General features: G+C 39.0%; 1 protein-coding gene across 1 annotated transcript; it reads left to right on the top strand.

Moving 5' to 3' along the window:
- Positions 1–23,201, top strand: LOC131723426 (zinc finger protein ZFP2-like). Its single transcript, XM_059017238.1, has 4 exons — positions 1–196; positions 5,658–5,915; positions 6,590–7,085; positions 19,727–23,201. The coding sequence occupies exons 2-4, from the start codon at positions 5,676–5,678 to the stop codon at positions 20,746–20,748; spliced, it is 1,758 nt and encodes a 585-aa protein (XP_058873221.1). The 5' UTR covers positions 1–196; positions 5,658–5,675; the 3' UTR covers positions 20,749–23,201.
- The last annotated feature ends 1,726 nt before the right edge of the window (positions 23,202–24,927 follow it).

The raw sequence follows: 24,927 nt of genomic DNA, 5'->3' as shown, positions 1-24,927 counted from the left end.
CGTGGTGAGTCCGTTTAGCAGGTATACACTATTGGGAAACACGTCACCGCATCGCTGGATTCCCATGATACACCGCGTCGGCAGGGACTGAAGACAAAGAGGAAGTGTTTCAAACTTTCAGCGCGCTGCCTGCTGGACGCAAAATATTTCTGTTCCCAATCTGGACCTGCGAGACACAAAGTATCCCTTTACCGAGGTATTTACATCTATTTATATAAATAATGTAACATTGCAAACACTTGTTTTGGTGGTAGGTTGATAGTTTGTAGTAGTAAATGCATATATGCTGTACATTTTAAACTGTAAATGTTATTGTATTGCAGTCTGTAACTTGTCGTATATATATTACAATAGCATGTTTTCTTTCTAACTTTGTTAATATCGCTTGACCCGCTTGTATTTTCACACATTTTTTCGTTACTTTAAATTATAAATGTTTGTCTATTGATCAGGTTTAATGCCTTAAAATTATTTAAAAAAAAAACAAACAAAAAAAAAACCTAACATACTGCTGACCAAGATGGCTCTTCCTTCACAAAACACTAACAAAGATGGCGTCGTCATCAAATTGCAAACCAAGATGTCGGTGGTATGGACTATAACAACTTAAGAAAGTTTACAAACTAGAGCAGGCCCCATTCGGCCCATCTTGCTCGTTTGGTTGTTAGTAGCTTATTGATCCTAGAATCTCATCAAGCAGCTTCTTGAAGGATCCCAGGGTGTCAGCTTCAACAACATTACTGGGGAGTTGGTTCCAGGCCCTCAATTCTCTGTTTAAAAAAAGTGCCTCCTGTTTTCTGTTCTGAATGCCCCTTTATCTAATCTCCATTTGTGACCTCTGGTCCTTGTTTCTTTTTTCAGGTCAAAAAAGTCTCCTGGGTTGATAGTCTGTACCTTTTTGGATTTTGAATGTTTGAAGCGGATCACCACGTAGTCTTCTTTGTTCAAGACTGAATAGATTCAATTATTTTAGCCTGTCTGCATATGACATGTCTTTTAAACCCGGGATAATTCTTGCTCTTCTTTGCACTGTTTCTAAAGCAGCATTATCCTTTTTGTAATGAGGTGACCAGAAAGGAACACAATATCCTAGGTGAGGTCTTACTAATGCATTGTAAAGCTTTAACATTACTTCCCTTGATTTAAATTCAACACTTCTCACAATATATCCGAGCATCTTGTTAGCCTTTTTTATAGCTTCCCCACATTGTCTAGATGAAGACATTTCTGAGTCAACATAAACTTCTCTGTCTTTTTCATAGATTCCTTCTTCAATTTCAGTAGCTCCCTTATGATATTTATAATGCACATTTTTATTGCTTGTGTGCAGTACCTTACACTTGTCTCTATTAAATGTCATTTGCCATGTGTCCGCCCAGTTCTGGATGCTGTCTAGATCATTTTGAATGACCTTTGCTGCTGCAGCAGTGTTTGCCACTATTTTTGTGTCGTCTAAAATGTAACAAGTTTGCTTACCATACCAGAATCTAAATCATTAATGTAGATGAGGAATAGCAGCGGACCTAATACTGATCCCTGTGGTACACCACTGGTTACCCTGCTCCATTTTGAGGTTTCTCTTCTAATCAGTACTTCTTGTTTTCTACATGTTAGCCACTCCCTAATCCATGTGCATGCATTTCCTTGAATCCCTACTTTGTTCAGTTTGAGAATTAATCTTTTATGCAGGACTTTGTCAAAAGCTTTTTGGATATCTAAATAAACTGTCATATGCTTTGCAATTATCCATTGTTGATGTTACATCCACAAAAAAATCAAGCAGGGTAGTTAGACATGCTCTCCCTTTCCTAAAACCATGCTGACTGTCTCCCAGGATATTGCCATATAGGTAATTTTTTATTTTGGATCTTATTATAGTTTACATATAATAGAAGTCAGACTTATTGGTCTGTAGTTACCTGGCTTGGTTTTGTCTCCCTTTTTGTGGATTGATATTAGATTTGCAATTTTCCAGTCGGTACAACCCCTGTGTCAAGAGACTGTTGCATGATCTTGGTTAGCGGTTTGTAAATAACTTCTTTCATTTCTTTGAGTACTATTGGGAGGATCTCATCTGGCCCAGGGGATTTGTTTATTTTAAGAGCTCCCAGTCCCTTTAACACTTCTGCTTCTGTTATGTTAAAGTTATTTAAAATTGGATAGGAACAGGTCGACATGTGGGGCATGTTGTCCGTGTCCTCCTTTGTAAAAACCTGTGAAAAGAAATAATTTAATATATTTGCTATTTCTTTGTCTGTCCTTTTGTGTCTTCGACATTTAACCACTTCAACTCCAGATGTAAAAATGAAGCCCCTTCCCAGGTTTCAGATTTTGAAAATGTTTTCAAATCTGTAATTGCTATAAAATGTTAACATATGATGAATAAAACACAAATAAATCACTTAAACTGTGTTTTTCATTAACCTTATATGCTGCTGTGTACTACATACCTATATTCAATATAGAGATAAAAACGTTTTTTTTTAATAATAAAAACAAACGCTGCTAATAACAATAATCGGTAAACAGTACCTATCAAATATAAATCGAACATCAAAACGTGTGCCATTATCGACTTGCTCTGTGCCATTTATTGAAATGTTCAATACAACAGAAACCAGGATTGCCTTCGCAACCACGGCACATTTTTCTTGTGTCTTTTTTTTTTTTGTTTTCATTTTGTAGCAGACCCTGTACCTGTTTTACGGTGTCTGCTTCGCTTGTGTTGGAGGGATAGTCACAAATGCTTGTACACAGCTACCTTGCACAGGCATTGTGATGGATCTGGCTGCTGCATTGTCTGTACCCAGTGCTGTGTTTTGATTAATATTTTGTCACAGTACTGCAATTTCAAACCAAACAGCTTCCCGTTTGCAGGTAGCTTACCTGTAAAGTAGCTGCATGCTCTTCTGTTTGTACTGTTCTTGGCTCCACATCCTCTTCATCATAATAGCTGAGTGATAAGTTAGAATCACTGTCGCTGGTATCAAAATCCTCCGAACCAACTTAATTCCCATTGCTCATTATAGAAAGACCATGTACGTTGCCATGTTTAGCTTTCGCTAAAAACTATATAAACTACAACTTAACAAGTAAAACTAATAATAAAACAAAACATAATAATTTTAAATACTTGTGAAAGCTGAATGGCTTCCTGCAATGTATCTCATCCGTCTAAACGCCCACAGGTAGACTTGTATCCAATTGTGTGTCATGTAGCTATTCCAATGTCACCTGACCCTCCCCCAACTTTCATTGCACATTCCACAGTACTAGCACTGCTTTAAAGAATGACACCTGAAACGCTAGACTGAGAAACAGATCATAGAATGGGTAACTTGACGTATGCAGGTACGGCGTGGTACTGTAAGTGGGTGTTCATTTGACGTATGTGAGTCTGTCATGGTGTTGAAGTGGTTAACCTCCCCTTTGAATTCTCTTTTGCTGTTATAATATTGGAAAAAGTTTGGAATTGGTTATAGCCCCCTTAGCAATATTGATCTCTTTCTCTTGGTTTTTCTAACTTCCTTTTTGACTTGTTTGCAGTTCGAAGTACTCTTTCTGTGTACTTTTGTTTTTGGTCCCCTTTAAATGCTCTGTAAATTGCCTTTTATTGATGAATATTTTTAATTGATCTATTAAACCATTTAGGCCATTTTGTTTTAGATTTAGATTTGTCTACTTTTGGGATGTAATTGTTTTGTGCCTCTATTACTACATTAAAAATAAAAGCCATCCTTTTTCTGTGGATGTTTTCTCTATTTTACTCCAGTCTTCTTCTGTTAGCCTTTGTTTCATATCTTCATAGTTTGCTTTTCTACAATTGTAAACCTTAGCTTTAGTCATTACTTTTGGGGTTTTAAAAAACACTTCAAATGACAATGTTGTGGTCTGAGTTTGCCAATGGCTCTCTGACCTCTGTTTTAGTTATTCTGTCTTCATTATTTGAAAAGACTAAATCAAGGCATGCCTCCCCTCTAGTCGGTGCCTTGACAAATTGCGGTAGGAAGCAGTCATCTGTCATTTCCACCATTTCAATTTCATCTGTCGTGCTCCTTACCGGGTTTTCCCATTTTACATGGAAGTTGAAATCCCCCATTTTTAGTGTGGCTTCTCCTTTTCTACACGCTTTTCGAATGTCATTGTACAACAGATTATTTTGCTCAGCGTCTGAATTTGGCGGTCTATATCATGCTCCTATTATTATGCCCTTTGAATTTTTGTAAAATTTGTTCTGACCCATATTGATTCGGCATTGTTTTCTGTCCTGATTTAACACCTGGGCTTCAAGACTATTTCTTATGAATAGCGCTACCCCTACGCCTCTTCTGTCCTGCCTGTCTTTCCTATACAGTGTGTACCCACTAATATTATATTTGTCTCCATCACTCTTAGACAACCAAGTTTCTGTAACACCTATCGCATCGTAGTTACTCCTTAGTGCAGTAGTTTCAAGTTCTAACATATTTTTTCGGAGACTTCTAGCATTAAGATAAATACATTTAATAGTTGTCTTACCTGTGTTGTTGCCATTGTTTTGATGTGGTCTCTCTTCTGTTTTCTGTTTCCTCCCCCTTCCTTTCTAGTTTAAATGCTTCTGGACCTCCTCAAGGATCATTTCTCCGAGTAGATTGGTTCCCTTTCTGTTTAAGTGCAGTCCATCCCACCTGTATAAATAGTCGTTGTAGACTATATAATAGTAGTTGTAGACTATGCTCCAATGTTCAAGAAAGATGAAGCCTTCCTGTGCGCACCACGATTTCAGCCATGCATTTTGATTTTGTAATTCCAGCTGTCCATATGGTCCTTTTGCAAGGTGCCAGTGGTATCCCAGAAAATATCACAGTTTTGGTCTTGTCTTAATTTCCTTCCTAGCTCCCTGAACTTGTTTTGCAGGGATCTTGGCCTGTCTCTACCAATGTTTGTACCGATGTGGACGACTACTACCGGGTCTTCTCCTGTTCGTTCTAGGAGCCTGTCCACGTCCTCAGTGATGTTCTTGACAGAGGCTTCTGGAAGGCAGCACACTGTTTCTTTTTTTCCCTGCTTCTGCCTATCTGAACCCAGCTGTTTCGACTCTCTTCCATCTCAGTGGTGGCTTTCAGTCAGCTAGGGGTGCAGACTCCCATGAATTGTGGGTGTGTCAGCTCCTCAAGCTCCTGTTGCTGTCTCATTTCCTCCAGCTCCTTTTCTAGCAGGCTTAATCACTGAAGCAAGTCCTGGATCGTGCGGCACTTTACACAAACTTGGTTGAGCTCTGTTTGGGTTTTCTCGGATTTCCCACATCATGCAGTTGTCACAGATTACTGGCTTGAAGACCATGTGTTTTTATTTGTTTTTGTTTTTATTTTTGGAAGTTTTAGTTTGTCTTCTAACTGCGTTGTACTTCTCCCACGCTGTCGCCTCACACGTTGTCAGGGTGAACACTGGCTGCCTTTTGTTTGTTTTCTGTGCTGCGGGCTCCACCAGACCCCCCCCCGTGTCGCAGCGGCGGCAAATTTGAATCGACTAGGATTGTTAAAAGGGGCTGACTTTCCGGTAAAATAAAATTATATGATTGGTCTGGGTTAGCCAGTCAAAATACAAAATGCTGCATTCTGATTGGCTACTTGAGAGAATGGCGACACATTTTATTAATTTCTTTTTTTTAACTGCAGCTATTCAGCAGAACCCCCATGTCTGATGCCATGGATTGTGTGAAGATGGAATCTGTCCCCATTAAAGAGGAGCTCCCTAAACTTGAACTGGTCCCCATTAGACTGGTTTTCTCTGGATTGCCTTCCCTCCCCATGAAACAGGAGATGACATGTGACAGCATCAAGTCAGAGGTGTCTGGTATTAAAGCTGAGAGCAATGAACTTGAGATCCCCCAGACAGCAGGACCAGTTCCCATTAAAGAAGAGGTGCTGGAAATGGTATGTATGAAATATATTGTATTGTGTAGATGCCATTAACTTGGTAATGATGTTTAACCCACAAACTTCTCCTCTTTCCTTTGTGCTGGTAACATGCATGTATTTCTTAAGTGCTGTCCACATCAAAGTGAGTACACTCTCCTCTGTGAGAAATCAGTTTTCAACCCGGCTCCAGCCTGGAAAGGACCTGGTGTTTGAGGGTCCCATTTCTTTACTTAAATGCCACATTTTATAGGTGATGGATGTTATACTAATTATTTATCACACGTAAGCACTTAATTTCTCTAGCCAGCTTGTGATTGCTCTCCGTAATCTCCATCATGGCAATCTTTTTAAATTATGCTAAAATCAAAACTGTTCTACAGTATTTTGCATTTTTTAAGTCTGCATTGTCTGTCTGTCTTGCTGTCTTTCTTTCTGTTCTCTGTGTCTTTCTATCTGTGTGTCCTAATGAGGTAAAACACAAAAAATCAGAACTCTATCGGCTCTCGGTATTGGCCAAGTCAATCTTATCTGGGCACGTCTAACTTCTTTTCCTTTTACTAAAGTGTAAAAACTTGTCTGGATATTAACAATGGAGGTTATAATTGCATGAATGTTACTCAACAACATGCAGGGACTTCATTTTTAAACATCTTTTGATAGCATTTTTTATTTATTTTTTCTTCTTACAGCAGCTACCAAGCAGAACAGTGTGTGATGCCATGGACAGTGTGAAGATTGAAACTGACCTGATTAAAGAGGCGCTCCCTGAACTTGAAGTGGTCCCCATTAGACTTTTATCTGCACTGGCTTCCCTCCCCATTAAACAGGAGCTCTGTGAGATCAAGCCAGAGGTGTCTGCTCGGATTAAAGCTGAATGCAATGAATTGGAGATCTGCCAGACAGAACCAGTTTCCTTGCAAGAAGCAGTGCTGGAAATAATACATATTAAACAGGAGCCCCTCAAAGTGGAGTTTGAACGCTTGGAACCAGGGAGGGAAGAATCGGAGGACTTGAAAGCAGCCCCCCCTGCGCTGGGTCCTGTACGCCTGCGGGCGTGTAGTGTGGTGCTGAAGAGAATCTGCCTGAGAGTGCAGGGCGCTGGAGCGGAAGCCAGCTCTCCCAACAGCATGCAAGGATGTGGAAAGGAAGACGGGGGGAGCTCACATTCAGAGTGCAGTCCAGCAGGTGAGTAGCTGAGTAACCGTGGCATTGTAATTATACTGTGTCATATTATCCACAGTAGGACTGATAGGCAGGGAGCAGATGGGTTACGCTACTAGCTACTTAAACACTCCTGTTGAAGTTTCACTCCTATTGGCATTCAACTAAAATGGCCCTCAGTATTATTTTCTTAGCAGATGCCCTTATAATTTGACATTATTTTTTACATACAATTACCCTTTTATACTGTTGGGACTTTACTTGAGCAATCAAGGTATTGTACCTTGTTGAAGGGTACAATAGCAGTGTCCCCATCTGGGATTGAAACCCACTACCCTCCAGTGAACAGTTCAGAGCCCTGCTGCCCTATAGTGTGATGTAAGTCAATGGGGAAACAAATGCCTGTTTAAATCACTTCTTGGTCTGGTCACCAAGTAGAATTATTTTTATTTAGTAACCAAGTATAATCTATTTAAAAACAAAAAACACATTTGTCTTTATCAAAGCTGTTGAATGATTTGAAAGAGATGGATATTTTAGGTTAAGTATGAAATTGAATAGAACTTGAAATCTTCAACTACTTATAAGCTAAAGAATATTAGACACAAGGGGTCCCCATGACCAGGGCTGTGAACCACTGCTTTAGAAGTGAAGAAAGGTCACTGTTCTTTTGCGACTAAAACCATTCACATGTGAATTGTAAAAGATAATCAGAACGATTAGAATATGAACACATCTGAAGTGAGACGAAGGCCATGTTTGCATGCAAAAAGTGAAAAACATGTTCCCTTTTAAGAACATAAGAACATAAGAATATTTACAAACGAGAGGAGGCCATTCAGCCCATCTTGCTCGTTTGCTTGTTAGTAGCTTATTGATCCCAGAATCTCATCAAGCAGCTTCTTGAAGGATCCCAGGGTGTCAGCTTCAACATTATTACTGGGGAGTTGGTTCCAGACCCTCAATTCTCTGTGTAAAAAAGTGCCTCCTATTTTCTGTTCTGAATGCCCTTTTATCTAATCTCCATTTATGACCCCTGGTCCTTTTTTTTCTTTTTTCAAGTCAAAGAAGTCCCCCGGGCTGACATTGTCTATACCTTTTAGGATTTTGAATGGTTTGAATCAGATCACCGCGTAGTCTTCTTTGTTCAAAACTGAATAGATTCAATTCTTTTAGCCTGTCTGCATACAACATGCCTTTTAAACCCGGGATAATTCTGGTTGCTCTTTGCACTCTTTCTAGAGCAGCAATATCCTTTTTGTAACGAGGTGACCAGAACTGAACATAATATTCTAGGTGAGGTCTTACTAATGCATTGTAGAGTTTTAACATTACTTCCCTTGATTTAAATTCAACACTTCTCACAATATATCCGAGTATCTTGTTAGCCTTTTTTATAGCTTCCCCACATTGTCCTAGATGAAGACATTTGAGTCAACATAAACTCCTAGGTCTTTTTCATAGATTCCTTCTTCAATTTCACTATCTCCCATATGATATTTATAATGCACATTTTTATTGCCCGCATGCAATACTTTACACTTTTCTCTATTAAATTTCATTTGCCATGTGTCTGCCCAATTTTGAATGCTGTCTAGATCATTTTGAATGACCTTTGCTCCTGCAACAGTGTTTGCCACTCCTCCTATTTTTGTGTCGTCTGCAAATTTAACGAGTTTGCTTACAATACCAGAATCTAAATCATTAATGTAGATTAGGAATAGCAGAGGAGCTAATACTGATCACTGTGGTACACCACTGGTTACCTCGCTCCATTTCGAGGTTTCTCCTCTAATCACTACTTTCTGTTTCCTACCTGTTAACCACTCACTAATCCATGTGCATGCATTTCCTTGAATCCCTACTGCATTCACTTTGAGAATTAATCTTTTAATCTTTGTCAAGCTTTCTGGAAATCTAAATAAACCATGTTGTATGCTTTGCAGTTATCCATTTTCAATGTTGCATCCTCAAAAAAGTCAAGTAGGTTAGTTAGACATGATCTCCCTTTCCTAAAACCATGCTGGCTGTCTCCCAGGATATTGTATTATATCCAGGATAGGTAATTTTCCATTTTGGATCTTAGATTATAGTTTCCATAAGTTTACATATAATAGAAGTCAGGCTTACTGGTCTGTAGTTACCTGGTTCAGTTTTGTCTCCCTTTTTGTGGATCGGTATTACGTTTGCTATTTTCTAGTCGGTACAACCCCTGTGTCAAGAGACTGTTGCATGATCTTGGTTAGCGGTTTGTAAATAACTTCTTTCATTTCTTTGAGTACTATTGGGAGGATCTCATCTGGCCCAAGGGATTTGTTTATTTTAAGAGCTCCTAGTCCCTTTAACACTTCTGCCTCTGTTATGCTAAAGTTATTTAAAATTGGATAGGAACAGGTCGACATGTGGGGCATGTTGTCCGTGTCCTCCTGCAAGGCGCCGGCAGTTTCCCACAAAATACCACAGTTTTGGTCTTGTCTTTTAATTCCCTTCCTAGCTCTCTGAATTTGTTTTGCAGGGATCTTGGCCTGTCTCTACCAATGTTTGTACCGATGTGGATGATTACTACCAGGTCATCTCCTGTTCATTCTAGGAGCCTGTCCACATTCTCAGTGATGTGCTTGACTGAGGCTCCTGGAAGGCAGAACACTGTTGTAGTAAGGGGGTCCAAACTGCGAACTGAACTTGCTGTATTTCTCAGTATCGTCCCCAACAATCACGACCCTTCTTTTTGCTGCCTGGTCAGCACTGTTTATAGGGTCCTGGGTGTTGTTTCTTTCATTCTCGTGATGTTGGTTTTGGTCATCCAAATGTTGAAGTGGCTCAAATTTGTTGGGTGTCTGGATTTCTGGTGGTTGTGTTTGACGAAGTTTCTTTTTTTCCCTGCTTCTGCCTATCTGAACCCAGCTGTTTCGACTCTCTTCCATCTCAGTGGTGGCTTTCAGTCTGCTAGAGGTGCAGACTTCCATGAATTGTGGGTGTGTCAGCTCCTCAAGCTCCTGTTGCTGTCTCATTTCCTCCGGCTCCTTTTCTAGCAGGCTTAATCGCTGAAGCAAGTCCTGGATCGTGTAGCACTTTACACAAACTTGGTTGAGCTCTGTTGGGTTTTCTCGGATTTCCCACATCATGCAGTTGTCACAGATTACTGGCTTGAAGACCATGTGTTTTTATTTGTTTTTGTTTTTATTTTTGGAAGTTTTAGTTTATCCTCTGCAGCTCTCAACCTGCTTTCAAACTGCTTCTAACTGCGTTGTACTTGTCCATGACTGTACTTCTCCCACGATGTCACTTCCACACACTGTCGCTGGGAAGCCTGTCTGCCTTTGTTTGTTTTTGTGCTGCGTGCTCCGCTCCTCCCCCGTGTCCCAGAACGTCGTGAGATTTGAATCAGCTGCTCCGAGTTTCAGTTGATCAGAAAAAACACGCAGCTGCAAGGCTTTAAGCTGCAATGTTTTCTAATTAAAGCAACTCCAGATTTAAAGACGTAATTCCTCCTTTCTGCTTCTAACTGCGTTGTACTTGTCCACTCGTACTTCTCCCACGATGTCGCTTCCACACGCTATTAACTTGCGCTCTTTTGCTAATGACTTCCTTACAGTGCCGTTTGCATGTGAGTTAATTTTATCGAGAGAAATTGTCCTTCCAAATGCAAACGAGGCCAAGATGAAGGAAATATGAGTGGGTTTATTTAAATATCACAGAATGCACTGAAGCATAGTACTGTGTGATGACAAGTGTACTCGTTATAAATGTCATGTATGTGTGGCATAGTAATGAGACCATTGAAAGGAGACAAGATACTGTCAATCACTGGGTTTGTTTCTTAAATTTTTAACTGAAGAGGTGAATGTTTATTTTTTGTTGGTTTAGCAGTAACTGACTTATGAATGTGAACAGACCTTGAATGTGTATGTAGGTTGGCACAGAATGACCATCTTTGGATTGGAAATTATAGTTCTGTAATGTGGTTCATAATGAACAGTACACAATTTCACTGGAATACTTAAAAAAAATAAAATAAATAAATAATAAAAATGAAGAGCTTAAACAAAGTCACGTCGTCTACAGTCGTTACTGCAGTTTTGATTTTAATCCGTGACCGAAACTTCTAAAGGATCTCTACTGTAAGGCTGTTTCAGAGAACGTTTGAATCCTCAGCAACCCACCGACCTTCCCAGCGGTGGTGACTTGCTCTGTCGTCGGAAGTGAAACCACCTCCTGTACCAGTTGAGCAATGGAAAGTACATCCTTTTTTCCCCATTGTAGGCCTTTAAGTTTTAGGTTTGCTATTTTTTGTGAACCTCCTTGGTCTTTTCAACATCCTCCTATTAAAGCAAACCTTTCTGAGTATGATCACGTTTTAAATTAGGGCTGGGACGATAGTGCTTTTTTTTCTATCGATGCATCGTTTTCATGAAGAACCAATGCATCGTTTTTTCATAACAAACGTGTAAATAAGTACATATTTTCATCAAATCTAATCACAAAGTAGGGCAGCGGTGTGGAGTAGTGGTTAGGGCTCTGGACTCTTGACCGGAGGGTCGTTGGTTCAATTCCAGGTTCGGGGACACTGCTGCTGTACCCTTGAGCAAGGTACTTTACCAAGATTGCTCTAGTAATAAAAAAAAAGATACTGTATAAATGGGTAATTGTATGTAAAAAAAAAAAAAAAAAGTGATGTAACAATTGTAAGTCGCCCTGGATAAGGACATCTGCTAAGAAATAAATAATAAAAGTAAACATTTCTCCAGTTGAATTTAACTACACATTTGTAATTGTTTAGTCACACTGTTGCTGAGGTTCCCCACAAAAGGTTAATAAAATATTACTGTTTTACTTTAAGATCTCTTGACAGCAACCGGATTAGAGGGAGAAAAAAAAACCTCCAACGGGGAACACAATAACTATTTACAAGTCCATCGTAACTAAGTCTGTGCTCTCCAGAGCTTATTTTCTGATTTTATTCAGAAACATTATGACATCCACGTTCTCCGGTTTCAAAGAACGGAGGTTGTTCTCAAGCATCCCTGCTTTGCTGAACACACGCTCACTCGGGACCGATGTTGCAGGGATACTTGACATGCTCTTTGCCAAGGCTGCTAGGTTAGGAAAGTGTGTCTGGTTATTTTTCCACCAAATCAGGGGATCTTTGCTGATTAGTGGAGTTTCAGAAGCATAAATCGTAATCTCTTGTTGGATTAAGATTTCCTTGGAAGCAGTGTGTGTGTTGTTGCTGTCCATGAAGTAACAGTTCCATTGTTTGTTCGGTCTTCGTTTAAGAGGCAAGTCCCAATTACACACTAGCTTATCTCTCAAACTCTGTGTAACTGGAATTAGCAAATCAGTTGAATTTGAAGAAGACAATGTCTCCTCTTCCTGAGGGACTTCAGTCAGTCTGTGTTTTATCCCTGTTGCAAGTGGGTACAAAGAACTAGCCGTAATGTTTTTCTCTGCACTCAAAAGTACTGTCTCCAGTTTGAATGGCTGTAGTAGTATCGCAGCCATTAGCGTCGTGAGATCTAAAGTAGCTGCATTAGACATTTTTGGTCAAATCTGGGTTTGACAAAACAGCAATAACTGGCCATTTTAATTCAAGGTGTTCAAACATATTATAAACCGTGTTCCACCTTGTTTGTATATCCTGTATTAACTTGAGTGCTGCTTTTTCTGTGTTCACCATTTTAGTTTTTTTTTATTTAAAACACTTGTTGCCATCTCACTCTTTTTAAAATGTGCAACCAGTCTTCTTGCTGCTGCCAGTAACGTATGGACTTGCCGTGCATCCTCCAAGCTTTTCTGAATGCAGAGATTTATTGTGCCATGCACAGCTCACACTTGCCACGTTACCAAAAAGTAACACAGCACGTTTGCATACAGAAACGCGTTGGTCGCGTTGTCATGAACACAGCCTGTTACTTTTGTAGCCCCATCTAAATCTGTTCATCTGATTGATCGCTTCTGCTAAATTCACAGCTGTGTGTGTCTCGTGTAATTTTCGCTAATACTTTTGACTCGAGTTCCCAGTTTTGCTTAATGTAATGGCAGGTGACTGTTAAACGCTTCTTGTGCCATGCTTGCCCATAGATCGGGAGTCATTGAATTACACTCCTGACTTGAAGCTTTTCCTTTGCACGTTTGATCCAGAGTAATGCATTTGGAGATTGTCTTTCGACAGGGCATTTCATAGCCCGGAGCAAGATTCGCAATCAGATTTTTAAATGCAGCTCCCTCTACTATACTAACAGGGCTGATATCTTGTGTGACAACATCCACTATCAGGCTTGTTATTTCTTTTTTTGATTTGACGCTTTTTGGTTCAACTTTCTTTCCAGAATAAGCTGTCACTGAAGGTTGCTTCCTTTTGTTTTTTACTTGTGTTCCCGCTGTCGTATTTTGTCGGGTGCTGTCTTACTAAATGATCCTGCAGGTTGGTGGTTTTGCCACGGAAGCTCTTTAGAACTACACTAACAGAGCGTTTCACCTTTCCACTTCCTTCTTTTGTTAGTCTCTGTAGTCTTCTTTTTTTTTTGTCACGCTTATTACTCTGCAAACGTACGTGCTGCGTAGTGGGCGGGGAGGTTTTTTATTGTTATTTAAAGGAACCAAAGGCAAGGAATAAGACTGTAGATTTAAATTCACAGCCTTAAGAAAAAAGGGTCCTATTAATGAACTGATACAGGTGTGTCGTCCCCCCCCGCCCAACCATCGATTGGTTATTCCAATGATTCGATGCTTTGTCCCAGCTCTATTTTAATCATTATGAACTTATACAAAGACTTCTCATTAATAGACACGGTGTTTGCATTTTCTGTTTACTTCTGGTGTCTAATGCGTTTGTGTCATTTACCTGACCAGCGCATTGCCATATGGGATATCGAGTTTTCTTAAACAAAATTGGGTAGCTGGTGATAAAAAGGGGATCGCTCGTCTTGTACATCTGAGTTTAGAATCGTACTGTAGGGCCATTCCGCAGTAAAACTGACATGAATAACAAAAAATAAGTGCCTTTAATCTTTTCATTCAAATGACCTATGATGATTTAGCAATGTTTTTTACATTTAAACATTTGTTAAAATATATAATTTCCCACTTTTTTGAATGGAAGTTTCATTTAAAAAAAAAAGTTGAATTTACATGAAACTGCAAACTACCTGATGACTCAAAGTACTTCAAAACTGAACAATTAAATATGTGAATGTATTTACTAAAATTCCAAGTATTTGCTATTCCAAGGGTTCAATATTAATCCCAAAGAAATGTCACTGAGGATTTTCTAACCTCATACCAGCAGCAACAATATACAGTGCCATGGAAAAATATTTGCCCCTGTCTGATATTCTGCATTTTTGCTTATTTTTGACACTGAATGTTATCAGATCTTCAACCAAAACCTAATATTAGATAAACGGGACCCGGAGTGAACAAATAACCTAATGACCCTGTGTGAAAAAGTAATCGCCCCCTTAGACTCAATAACTGGTTACGCCACCTTTAGCAGCAATAACTGCAACCAAACGCTTCCTGTAGTTATTGATTATTCTCTCACAGCGTTGTGGAGGAATTTTGGCCCACTCCTTCATGCAGAACTGCTTCAAATCAGTGACATTTGTGGGTTTTTGAGCATGAACTGCTCGTTTTCAGGTCCTGCCACAAGATCTCAATGGGGTTTAGGTCTGGACTTTGACTAGGCCATTCCAAAACTTTACATTTCTTGTTCTTCAACCATCCTGATGTAGACTTGCTTGTGTGTTTTGGATCATTGTCTTGCTGCATGACCTAGGTACGCTTCATCTCATGGACAGATGGCCTGACATTCTTCTGTAGAATTCTTTGATGGAGCAGAATTCATTGGTCCTTCAATGGTGGCAAGGCGTCCAGGTCCTGATGCAGCAAAGGATCCCCAAACCATGACACTACCACCACCATGCTTGACCGTTGGTATGAGGTTCTTACTGTGGAATGCAGTGTTTAGTTTTCGCCAGACATAACGGGGCCCATGTCGGCAAAAAAGTTCCTCTTCTGACTCATCTGTCCATAGAACATTGTTCCAGAACTCTTGAGGATCATCAGGTGCTTTTTCGGCAAACTTGAGACAAGCATCCATGCTCTTGGTGAGCAATGGTTTTCACCTTGCTACTCTGCCATGCATCCCATTTTTGCCCAGTGTCTTTCTGATGGTGGAGCCATGAACACTGACCTTATCTGAGGCGAGAGAGGCCTGCAGATCCCTGGATGTTGTTCTAGGGTTCTTTTGTGACTTCCTGGATGATTTTATGCCTTGCTCTTAGATTTTGGCAGGACGGCCACTCCTGGGAAGATTCACTACTGTCCCAAACTTTCTCCATTTGGACAATATGGCTCTGACTGTGGTTCGGTGGAGCCCCAGAGCCTTAGAAATGGCTTTGTAACCCTTTCCAGACTGATAGGCATAAACAACTTTTTTTTCGGAAGACTTCGGGAATGTATTTTGTTCATGGCATGATGTGCCTCTAGAACAGGGGTGGGCAATCCTGGTCCTGGAGGGCCGGTGTCCCTCCTGGCTTTTGTTCCAACTGTGCTCTCAATTACTTAATTGTACTGATTATTACCAATTATTGGTCTAATTAAGTAATTGAGAGCACAGTTGGAACAAAAGCCAGGAGGGACACCGGCCCTCCAGGACCAGGATTGCCCACCCCTGCTCTAGAACCTCTGTGCTGACTACTTCACTCTGATGGTAAGGGCCAAAGTTAGTCAGATTTATATTGGGTAGGGCTGGCCTAAATCAGGCCTGGTTGTTAACCAAAAGTACTCAAACAGCTGACCCTAATTATCCCTTTAATTGGGTTGAGTTAACTGGGACGGGGCAATAACTTTTTCCCACCTGAAAATTGCATGTTTGATTACCTTGCACACCAAACAAATGAATGAAGCACCAGACTTTGGTGTCATTTCTCTGACTCCCTCTATGTACTACTACAACCCACAAAAAAATCTGACCAAATACAGTGAAAAATGTGCAAAAAGGTAGAATCATACAGGGGGCAAATACTTTTCCACGGCACTGTACCAGGAATATAACTGGAAACCAGCTGTAAGTTTGTCAAATCATCAGTTATACAGGTGTCACACACACAGTGATGTAGTCTAGACCAAACGTACCGAGACCAATATATATTTTTGTTGTGACCAACCAAACCTAAATTAATTTTTGCTGGAACAACAATAATGGTAATAACTATTTTTTGAAAGCTTTTTTTCTTTTCATTAAACCAAATAAACACAAAAAATGCAACAACTAAAAAGTGTTCTATTGACTTTTTCCAGTTACAATCAATTCACTTTAGGAATGTACACCCAGAAAATGTGTATAAAAACATTTACATGAAATATTTACATATAATTGGAAACATCTGAAGAGAATTTTGAACATGAAACTTGAATCTGCAATTATTTTACACCCTTGTATACCCCAATTAGGAAATTGCCAATTATTCAACGTAGCTCATTGCTGCAACCCCTGTAGTGACTCGGAAGAGATTAAGTATATTGCTATACACATGGAAAACAATTGGTTTACCTAGAAAAAGAAGTTCCCCGCACTCTGTCACCTTTGTGTTACAATGCTTGCACTTTGCCGTCCATTTATTATTGTGTTAATCAATTTTAGAATTGATGAAGGCAAACTGAATGACGGCGGCTGCTTCGATGCCATTTCAGCTCGTAGAGAAGAGAAACCTGTGAGGTCTGAATTTGTCATGGAAACTGTCAGTAGCTCTGTTTCCATCCAAAAAAAACCGCTAAAAATGTACTGTATGCGTCTTTGGGGGAGGGGAGCATGACAATGGAAGCAAGCAAACAAACAAAAGGTTTTACTATTACACACGAACACAAACATATTTGCAATTGTGTGTGTAATATACATATATACATACACACGTTAATCGCATGGAAAGTAGCCTATGTTATTCTGTGAATGCACAAGCAGGCATTTTTAATCATTACCCTCCCACACACACATGTTAGCCTGCTGAAATAAATTGTTATTGGGACTTTTAAAATATACCTGTAACTTCATACATTATTACAGTGGGGGCAATAATAATATGGCACCTAAATACACAGCATCAATGCACTGTACAGTTTCAAACACGGTAGCAAAAAATGTAGCAAAACACAAAATGCAGTTGCACAGACATATGTTATTTTTTGGCTCTACAAAAACATACATAATTCCAAAATACACAACCTCACCATGATGGAATGCCAACAAATACATACGATTTTTTGGTTGTGTGTTAAATAAATATGAGAAAAAAATGTATTTATAGCCTAATAAACAAACCAGGAAATTCCCAGACCGAGACCCGACGGGCCGAGGCCGAGACCTTAATGTGGCCTCGAGACAGAGTCTTGAGACTCCATCTTTGTCCAGACTGCACCCGTTAACAGATTAATAAACAATTGATGCAATCTTATGGTTTCAAGTTGAATTTAAATTAATAGAAATACACACAATCTGTTTTACACTTCTTGTCCTCTCTCTATTTTCTTATTTTCTGCGATGAAACATAATCATATTTTAGCGCATTCCATGGTGGTAACGGATACTATTTAATATGGCTTCCTTATCTCAATGCCATACATTGAATTATTTGATAATAATTCTCACATAATAGGCTATTTACATTATTTGTAAGTTTGGGAGACAATTCAGTAAGATTGAAAGATATTTGGGCCTATTTATTATTTTTATTTCTGACAGCCTACTCCAGCCATTCTCATTGACAACACTGATCACAGGTCTGTGATGCACAAATCTGGCAAATATGTAAAATGACCATGTAATGTGCACAATATGTTATAGGTCCATTTCTTACTTGAAGTACTTAACATATCTGTGTCCATCAAAAGGGCAAGCTAATGATTCAAAACAGTGAAAAAAAATTGAATTCTGTCTTTTAACATTGATATCCAGAAATGTTCATACAGCATAAAGTATAAGTGTTGCTGTTAAGTGAGATTTGCTGCAATTCATTAACCACAGGTGGATGAAGTTTCAAAAGTAACATTTGTGCTTTTGTGTAGTATTGCTGTACTGGCAGCCTTGATTTATTATTGCCTACATATCCTAAGAGACCAAATCAAACTTGATCATCCCACTAATCGCACTTTACAAACTGGTGCTTAATAATATTTATAGTCTGCTTTATTTTGACAGTTGGATGAAAGTATGCCTGTTAAAATGTAGGTAGCCTTGTTTCAAAGATCAGCTAGATCAGTGGTTCTCAACCTGTTTACCATGGTGGGCCACATATGCAGCTCTCTGTGTTATGTGGGCTGTACCCACACAATAGTACTTATTACCTATGTGGTCCCTGACCACATTCCAGTCCCTGACCACATTCCGGGGCCTCCTTAAGACTCACCTCTTCAAACAGCACCTGTAGAACTCCTCTGTTGTATCCTGGGACACTATCACCCTTCATTAAATATGCTTTATTTTGCTCTTATCTGCCCCCTATTTTACTGCATTTAATCCTGTACCTCAGAATATTGTAATCTGCCAAGTGTTTAATCTGTAGTATTTTGTACTTAATCATATCCTGATGTAACTATCACTATTTAATCATATCCTGATGTAACTATCACTATTTAATCATATCCTGATGTAACTTTCACTATTATCTGCTGTATTATTGAATTGTGGTTTGTCACACTTGAATTATTGTATTTCTTGTTCTTATTGTATGACTTATATTGTAACACTTGAATGTATTTGTATTTGCTTGCGATTGTAAGTCGCCCTGGATAAGGGCGTCTGCTAAGAAATAAATAATAATAATTTTATATATATATATATATATATATATATATATATATATATATATATATATAATCTTCTCACCAATGCAATACAAATCAACATAATACCTTATTGCTACACTGGCAAATGTCGACCAAGGGCATTTTAAATTAGCTGTTAATGAATTTCTGATTTACTCTCCTGATATCTGTGAAGGTAATCAAAAAAAAGTTAGAAGCAACAGTTGTGTTAATCCTGGGCCCCAGCACCATTCCAGTTGTGTCTATTTGCTTGATGCTTGACAAGATTGGAGGGTGTTACAACATTCTGCCACCCAGCTGCTTTAGTCTGCCACCCTGGTGACTGAAAATTCCTGAGGGGAACCCTGTATCATTCATGTGGAATTATTTGGTGGTATTTAAGTGAGAGATTGCATTTTGGTGTCTATTTAGCTTCTGATTTTGCCTACGTGTGTTTTATTTATTTATGTATTTATTGCTTTTGTTTTATTCTTTGTATATTGTGGTTACAGAATTTTGTGTTTGTTGTAAACTAGAAACCTATTTAAACATACTGAAAGACAAGTTCAACGATATATAGCTTTCAACCATTTCTTATGACAAAACGGGTACAATCTGGAACAAAAGAAATGATGTATACATTTCCTGTTTCTTTTACTCATGGCTTTCCTATTGGCTGAAGTATAATGCTGGCTCCAGAAATCAGTCTACTGTAATGGCAACCTCCCTGGTGGAGACAATGCTACAGTTCTGGGATTGCTAATAACCCAGTGTAGAAAAAGGTCATGAAACAACAAAATGAGGAATATACAATTGCAGCATTTCTTACTTGAAACCGTCTGACTTTCTCTCCTGTTTTCCAGGTTCCAGGACAGCAGCTAAAGCAAGTGCGAGCAGTGACTGTGGGAACGGTGTCACCAAGTCAGGAGGTTTTAGAATACTCCAGCGCACGCGCAGAGGAAAGAAACCGTATCGCTGCTCTGACTGTGGGAAGAGTTTCAGTCAGTCAGGAAACTTTAAAACACACCAGCGAATTCACACAGGAGAGAAACCGTATTCCTGCTTTGACTGCGGGAAGAGTTTCAATCAGTCAGGACACCTTAAAAAACACCAGCAAATTCACACAGGAGAGAAACCATATCCCTGCTCTGACTGTGGGAAGAGGTTCAGTCGGTCTGGAAACCTTAAATCACACCAGCGAATTCACACAGGAGAGAAACCGTATCACTGCTATGACTGTGGAAAGAGGTTCAGTCATTCAGCAGCCCTTGTAACACACCATCGAATTCACACAGGAGAGAAGCCGTATTGCTGTTCTGACTGTGGAAAGAGGTTCAGTCATTCAGCAGCCCTTGTAACACACCATCGAATTCACACAGGAGAGAAGCCGTATCACTGCTCTGACTGTGGGAAGAATTTCAGTAAGTCAGGAAACTTTGTTTCACATCAGCATATTCACACTGGAGAGAAACCTCATCACTGCTCTGACTGTGGGAAGAGTTTCAATCAGTCAGGAGACCTTAAAACACACCAGCGAATTCACACCGGAGAGAAACCGTATCCCTGCTCTGACTGTGGGAAGGGGTTCAGTCACTTGGGAGATTTTGTAAAACATCGGCGTGTTCACACAGGAGAGAAACCGTATCACTGTAGTGATTGTGGGAAGGGTTTCAGTTCGTCAGGATACCTTGTTATACACAAACGTCTTCACACAGGAGAGAAACCGTATCACTGCTCTGATTGTGGGAAGGGTTTCAGTCAGCAAGGAAACCTTGAAAGACACCAGCGAACTCACACAGGAGTGAAACCGTATCACTGCTCTGATTGTGGGAAGAGTTACAGTAATTCAAGATCCCTTGTAAAACACAGGCAAATTCACACATGATAAAGAATGAATTGCTGCTCTGACTGGGAAGTTTCTGTAAGTCAGGACACCTTGTAAGACACCAGAGAATTCATGTAAGAGAGAAACAAAAAAACCTTGAAATTTCTGTGATAACTTTTCATCCATTTTGCTCAGAAGAGCCAGCTTCTGTTTCATTATAGCAGAGCTGACTAGTGTGGGGGCCTGAGCTGAGTAGACACACTGCCAGAAATCTTTAATTAAATTTGCCCTCAGTTTGAATATGAACACCCATTTTAAATTTTTACTAATATGAATAATAAGGGTTTTTAGTAAGTTATTTTTGTAATTTAATTTTCAAAAGAAAAAAAAAATAATGACTATTGTCAGAATTGCAGTTATTTAGAGAATATACAATGCAGTTTGTAAACAACCATTGTTAACAATAAATATTGTACATAAACTCATCAGTACTATACATACACAATGAGGTGCCTGTTCCCTGTGTGAACACATTTTAAAGTAAGCCTGGAGTATTATTACTGGACAGTCGGCATTTAATAAACTTTTTTTGTAATGGGCTAGAATTTAGTTAATAGTGTAATTGATTAGATTTATTTATACTCAAAGAATAAATATTTGGGCATAAATTAATTCTATGCTTTGCTATCATCAACAGTGGTGCCAGTTCTTTCTGTATTCATGCATTACATTTGAATGACAGACATATACAGTCCTGCTGTCCATACAGGGAGTTTTTGAGTTTAACATCCTAATGCAGAGAAGCTTTCATGGGGGAGAAATTAGATTCAATTGGGTAGAAAAACTCCTATATGTAAACTACTGGACCTAATATATATCCAATATTTCTAAATTTGTAATGTCTATGATATGGGATTTTGAATTGTCACTGAAATGCATCTTTTCTACGTGCAGTATTTCTATATTAACACACACACACACACTTCTTATTTGTACTGCCTTTCAGTGGCGCATGCTCATGTGGTTTGGAAATCCCACTCACATGCTGATATCGGCTCCATTTCTGACACCCACCAGGCACTGCAGGATAGAATCGAATGAATCGCAGAGAAAATGCAGGGATTTCTAAATAGAACACATAAAAACATCACCTTTTCAAATCTACTTCAATGAAAAGGAAATGGAAACCTGCTGCAGTGCATTGAAATAACTACTGTCAGGAGCTCAGGAGTTACCTGGGAATCGCATTATAACTTGTGCTTCTGTTTTTCAGGTTCTATTGTATTTTTCAGTGATTTATTTTGAGCTATTTTCAAGTTTTATGTAAATCGTTTTCTTTTCTGGGCTTTTATTTTTGATATACTGTATGAAATTAAAGTTTTCGGTTACTTTTCAAAATGAGTTTTTTTTTTTTTTTTTGTCAAAAGATGTATAATAGGAACTCGACAGTACTTCCATACTGAAGTTATACCTTTATTTCCATTGTGGTCCTCCACAATGAAACCCTTATGGTCACAGGCACATTCTTCTGGGGTTTTTGTGTAAGCATTTTTGTACATTGCCACAATTCTGTTTGAAATCTTCCATCTCTTGAAATCCCGCTAACAAGCCTCCATCATGATTGTAATCTTGTTTTAAATCTTGCAAGCGGAGTCTCCAATAGAAATGTAGGAATGTGCTGTCAGTCAGTAGATGGGGCGGGTTTAAAGTATTCAGAACGAATCAATGATAGATGCAAGTCAGGAAAGCAGGACATTGCCCAGCAGCACTGGGAAATGTATTTATTATTATTTTTGTCGTAGGTTTTATTTTTTTAATGGGAATAGGGTGAAGTCAACATGAATTGATTAACCATTTCCAGTTTTTCCGGTGCTTTCCAGTGTTTATTGGCTATCCACCGATTTTAATTTTTTCTTCTTTTTTTTCGTTTTATCGGGGGTGTTTTATCGGTTAAAACCGAAAATCAAAAGCCCTATTTATAACTTTAATAATAAAACCTGCTGCAATGCACTGAAATAACCACTGGCTGGAGCGCTGGAGTCAACTGGAAATTATGTAACCATAAAACTCCCCATCATCTATTTAGACACTTCTATTTGTTGAAAATGTTGACAACAAAATTAAATTCTTATATTTGAAAAAAGAAAACATGCATATTTTGTTTTTAAATAGAAAAAATGTGTTGAAAGAAAACTGTCCAAAAATAAGAAAAAAAAAACAGTGAATGTGGGTTGATTGACAGCAATTGCCAGTTTCATATAATTAATGATATTGACCCGCTCTTATTTCTAAACAATTTAGTGGAGGATTTGTTGGGTATTTGTCCTTCAACACCAGTAGCCTACAATATAAATAATATTATAAAAATATAAAGCTACAGTACTTCTCAATGAAATCTCATTTATGCCTCATTTCCAGTTCTGGCACGTCCGGGCCGGACGCGTCCCGCTGCGTCTGTCCCAGCGCCCGTTCATGAACTTTTTTCAAACCAGGCCATTGTTGGAAGTTCTTTTCCTGCTGTAGGAGGTCCCAGAGGGATTGTGGGATAGTATTGTGTTTCCCTTTTGTTTCCCACAGATCAGTCTCCTTTACCCATATGTAGGTCTTTTTTTGTATAGATGCTTGATGTCATAAATGTCTTGAATGTAGAGAAGGCAGTTCTAAACTCCCTGAGTCCAGATCCAGTTCTACGTTCCTCTCTGCCCAGGATGGGGTTCCCAGATGAACTCTTCCCAGCCCCCTCTCCCAAGCACGACCATCCTTGGCTCAGGGTGCCGCTCCTGAGAAACGGTTTTTTCAGCCTCTTGTCCAGCGGCCATAGTTCCCTGCCCTGTTAGAGAACAAAACAATTAAGGCATTTTGAATTGATCTTGTCTGTTTTGACTTTATTACTGTATGTAGGACTGTAAATGAAAGGTTAGAGAGCTCCCTTGATATAATTCATTTGATATGATCTGAGCAAATCACAGCTGTCTAATACAGAATATCTATTCCTCCCTGTTGGCTTTATTACTTTATGGGCTGGTTGTGTTACTGTATGTAGGACTCTGTTCTGTAAATTAAAGGTGCAGTACTGTCTCACATCATTTATACAACACCTTGCTGCTATATCTAGAGCCTGAAATCTGATCAAAGTGCATCTGATATGAACAATATGAAATGTATTGATCTCATCAGTTGTTACTTTATTAATGTATGCAGGACTCTGTCCTGTAAATGAAATCTACATAAAAAAAAACATTGTTAATGTAAAAAAATCAAGTTAGAAAAACATAACAGACGTTTAAAGGAGTGATATCAAACACAAAAGCACAAGCTAAGAGAAGCAATTAGGGCATGTCAAGCATCAAGCAAATAAGCATGATTGGAAAGGTGCTGGGGTCCAAGATTCACACAATTCTTGCTTCTAACTTGGCCCTTTTTTTGATCGCTTCGATCCACTTTATCACTCCACTTGAAATGGTCTTTTGTATAAGTTAAAGTGATGCACACACCCACACTGACACACATACACCCACCCAGACACACACACACACTGACACATATACACTCTGAGAAACACCCACACTGACACACATACACCCACCCAGACACACACACACACTGACACACATACACACAGATACTGACACCCACACACTGAGACACACCCACACTGACACACACACACTGAGGAATTTCAAGTGGTGTGATCAAAAAAGGGCCTCAGCACCTTTCCAATCGTGCCTATTTGCTTGATGCTTGACAACACTGATCTAATTGCTTCTCCTAACTTGTGCTTTTGTGTTTGATATCACTTCTTTAAACGACCGTTACGTTTTTCTAACTTGTTTTTTTTACATTGACAATTTTTTGATATAGATATCACTTATTCATTATTCAATGGAGTAAAAAAATAATGTGAGGCAAGTAAAGTCATATATAAGAAAAATGTGTTCGCAGGAAAGGACATTATTATCTCCCATTAAAGGAGAATTACATTATATTTAGCTGATACAATATGACTTAGAAAAGTATTCAATCATTAAGAAACACAGACAACGTTACACAAAGACACAGTAATTGAAACCAGCTCAACATAGGAGATCATGGTTCAGGTTTTGGTGAATGAATATGAACAAACTTCTGTTTACTGGTCGGGCACCTGCAAAGAAATCGCTGACCAACATGATTTAACCCTTTAAATGCAAGGCTAATTTTTCAGTGTTTATAAATACATTTAAGCACTTAAAAAGAAGC

This window comes from Acipenser ruthenus, chromosome 55 (genome assembly GCF_902713425.1).
Source record: "Acipenser ruthenus chromosome 55, fAciRut3.2 maternal haplotype, whole genome shotgun sequence".
In the NCBI taxonomy this organism is placed as follows: Eukaryota; Metazoa; Chordata; class Actinopteri; order Acipenseriformes; family Acipenseridae; genus Acipenser; species Acipenser ruthenus.
This window is presented reverse-complemented; position numbering and strand designations above follow the sequence as displayed.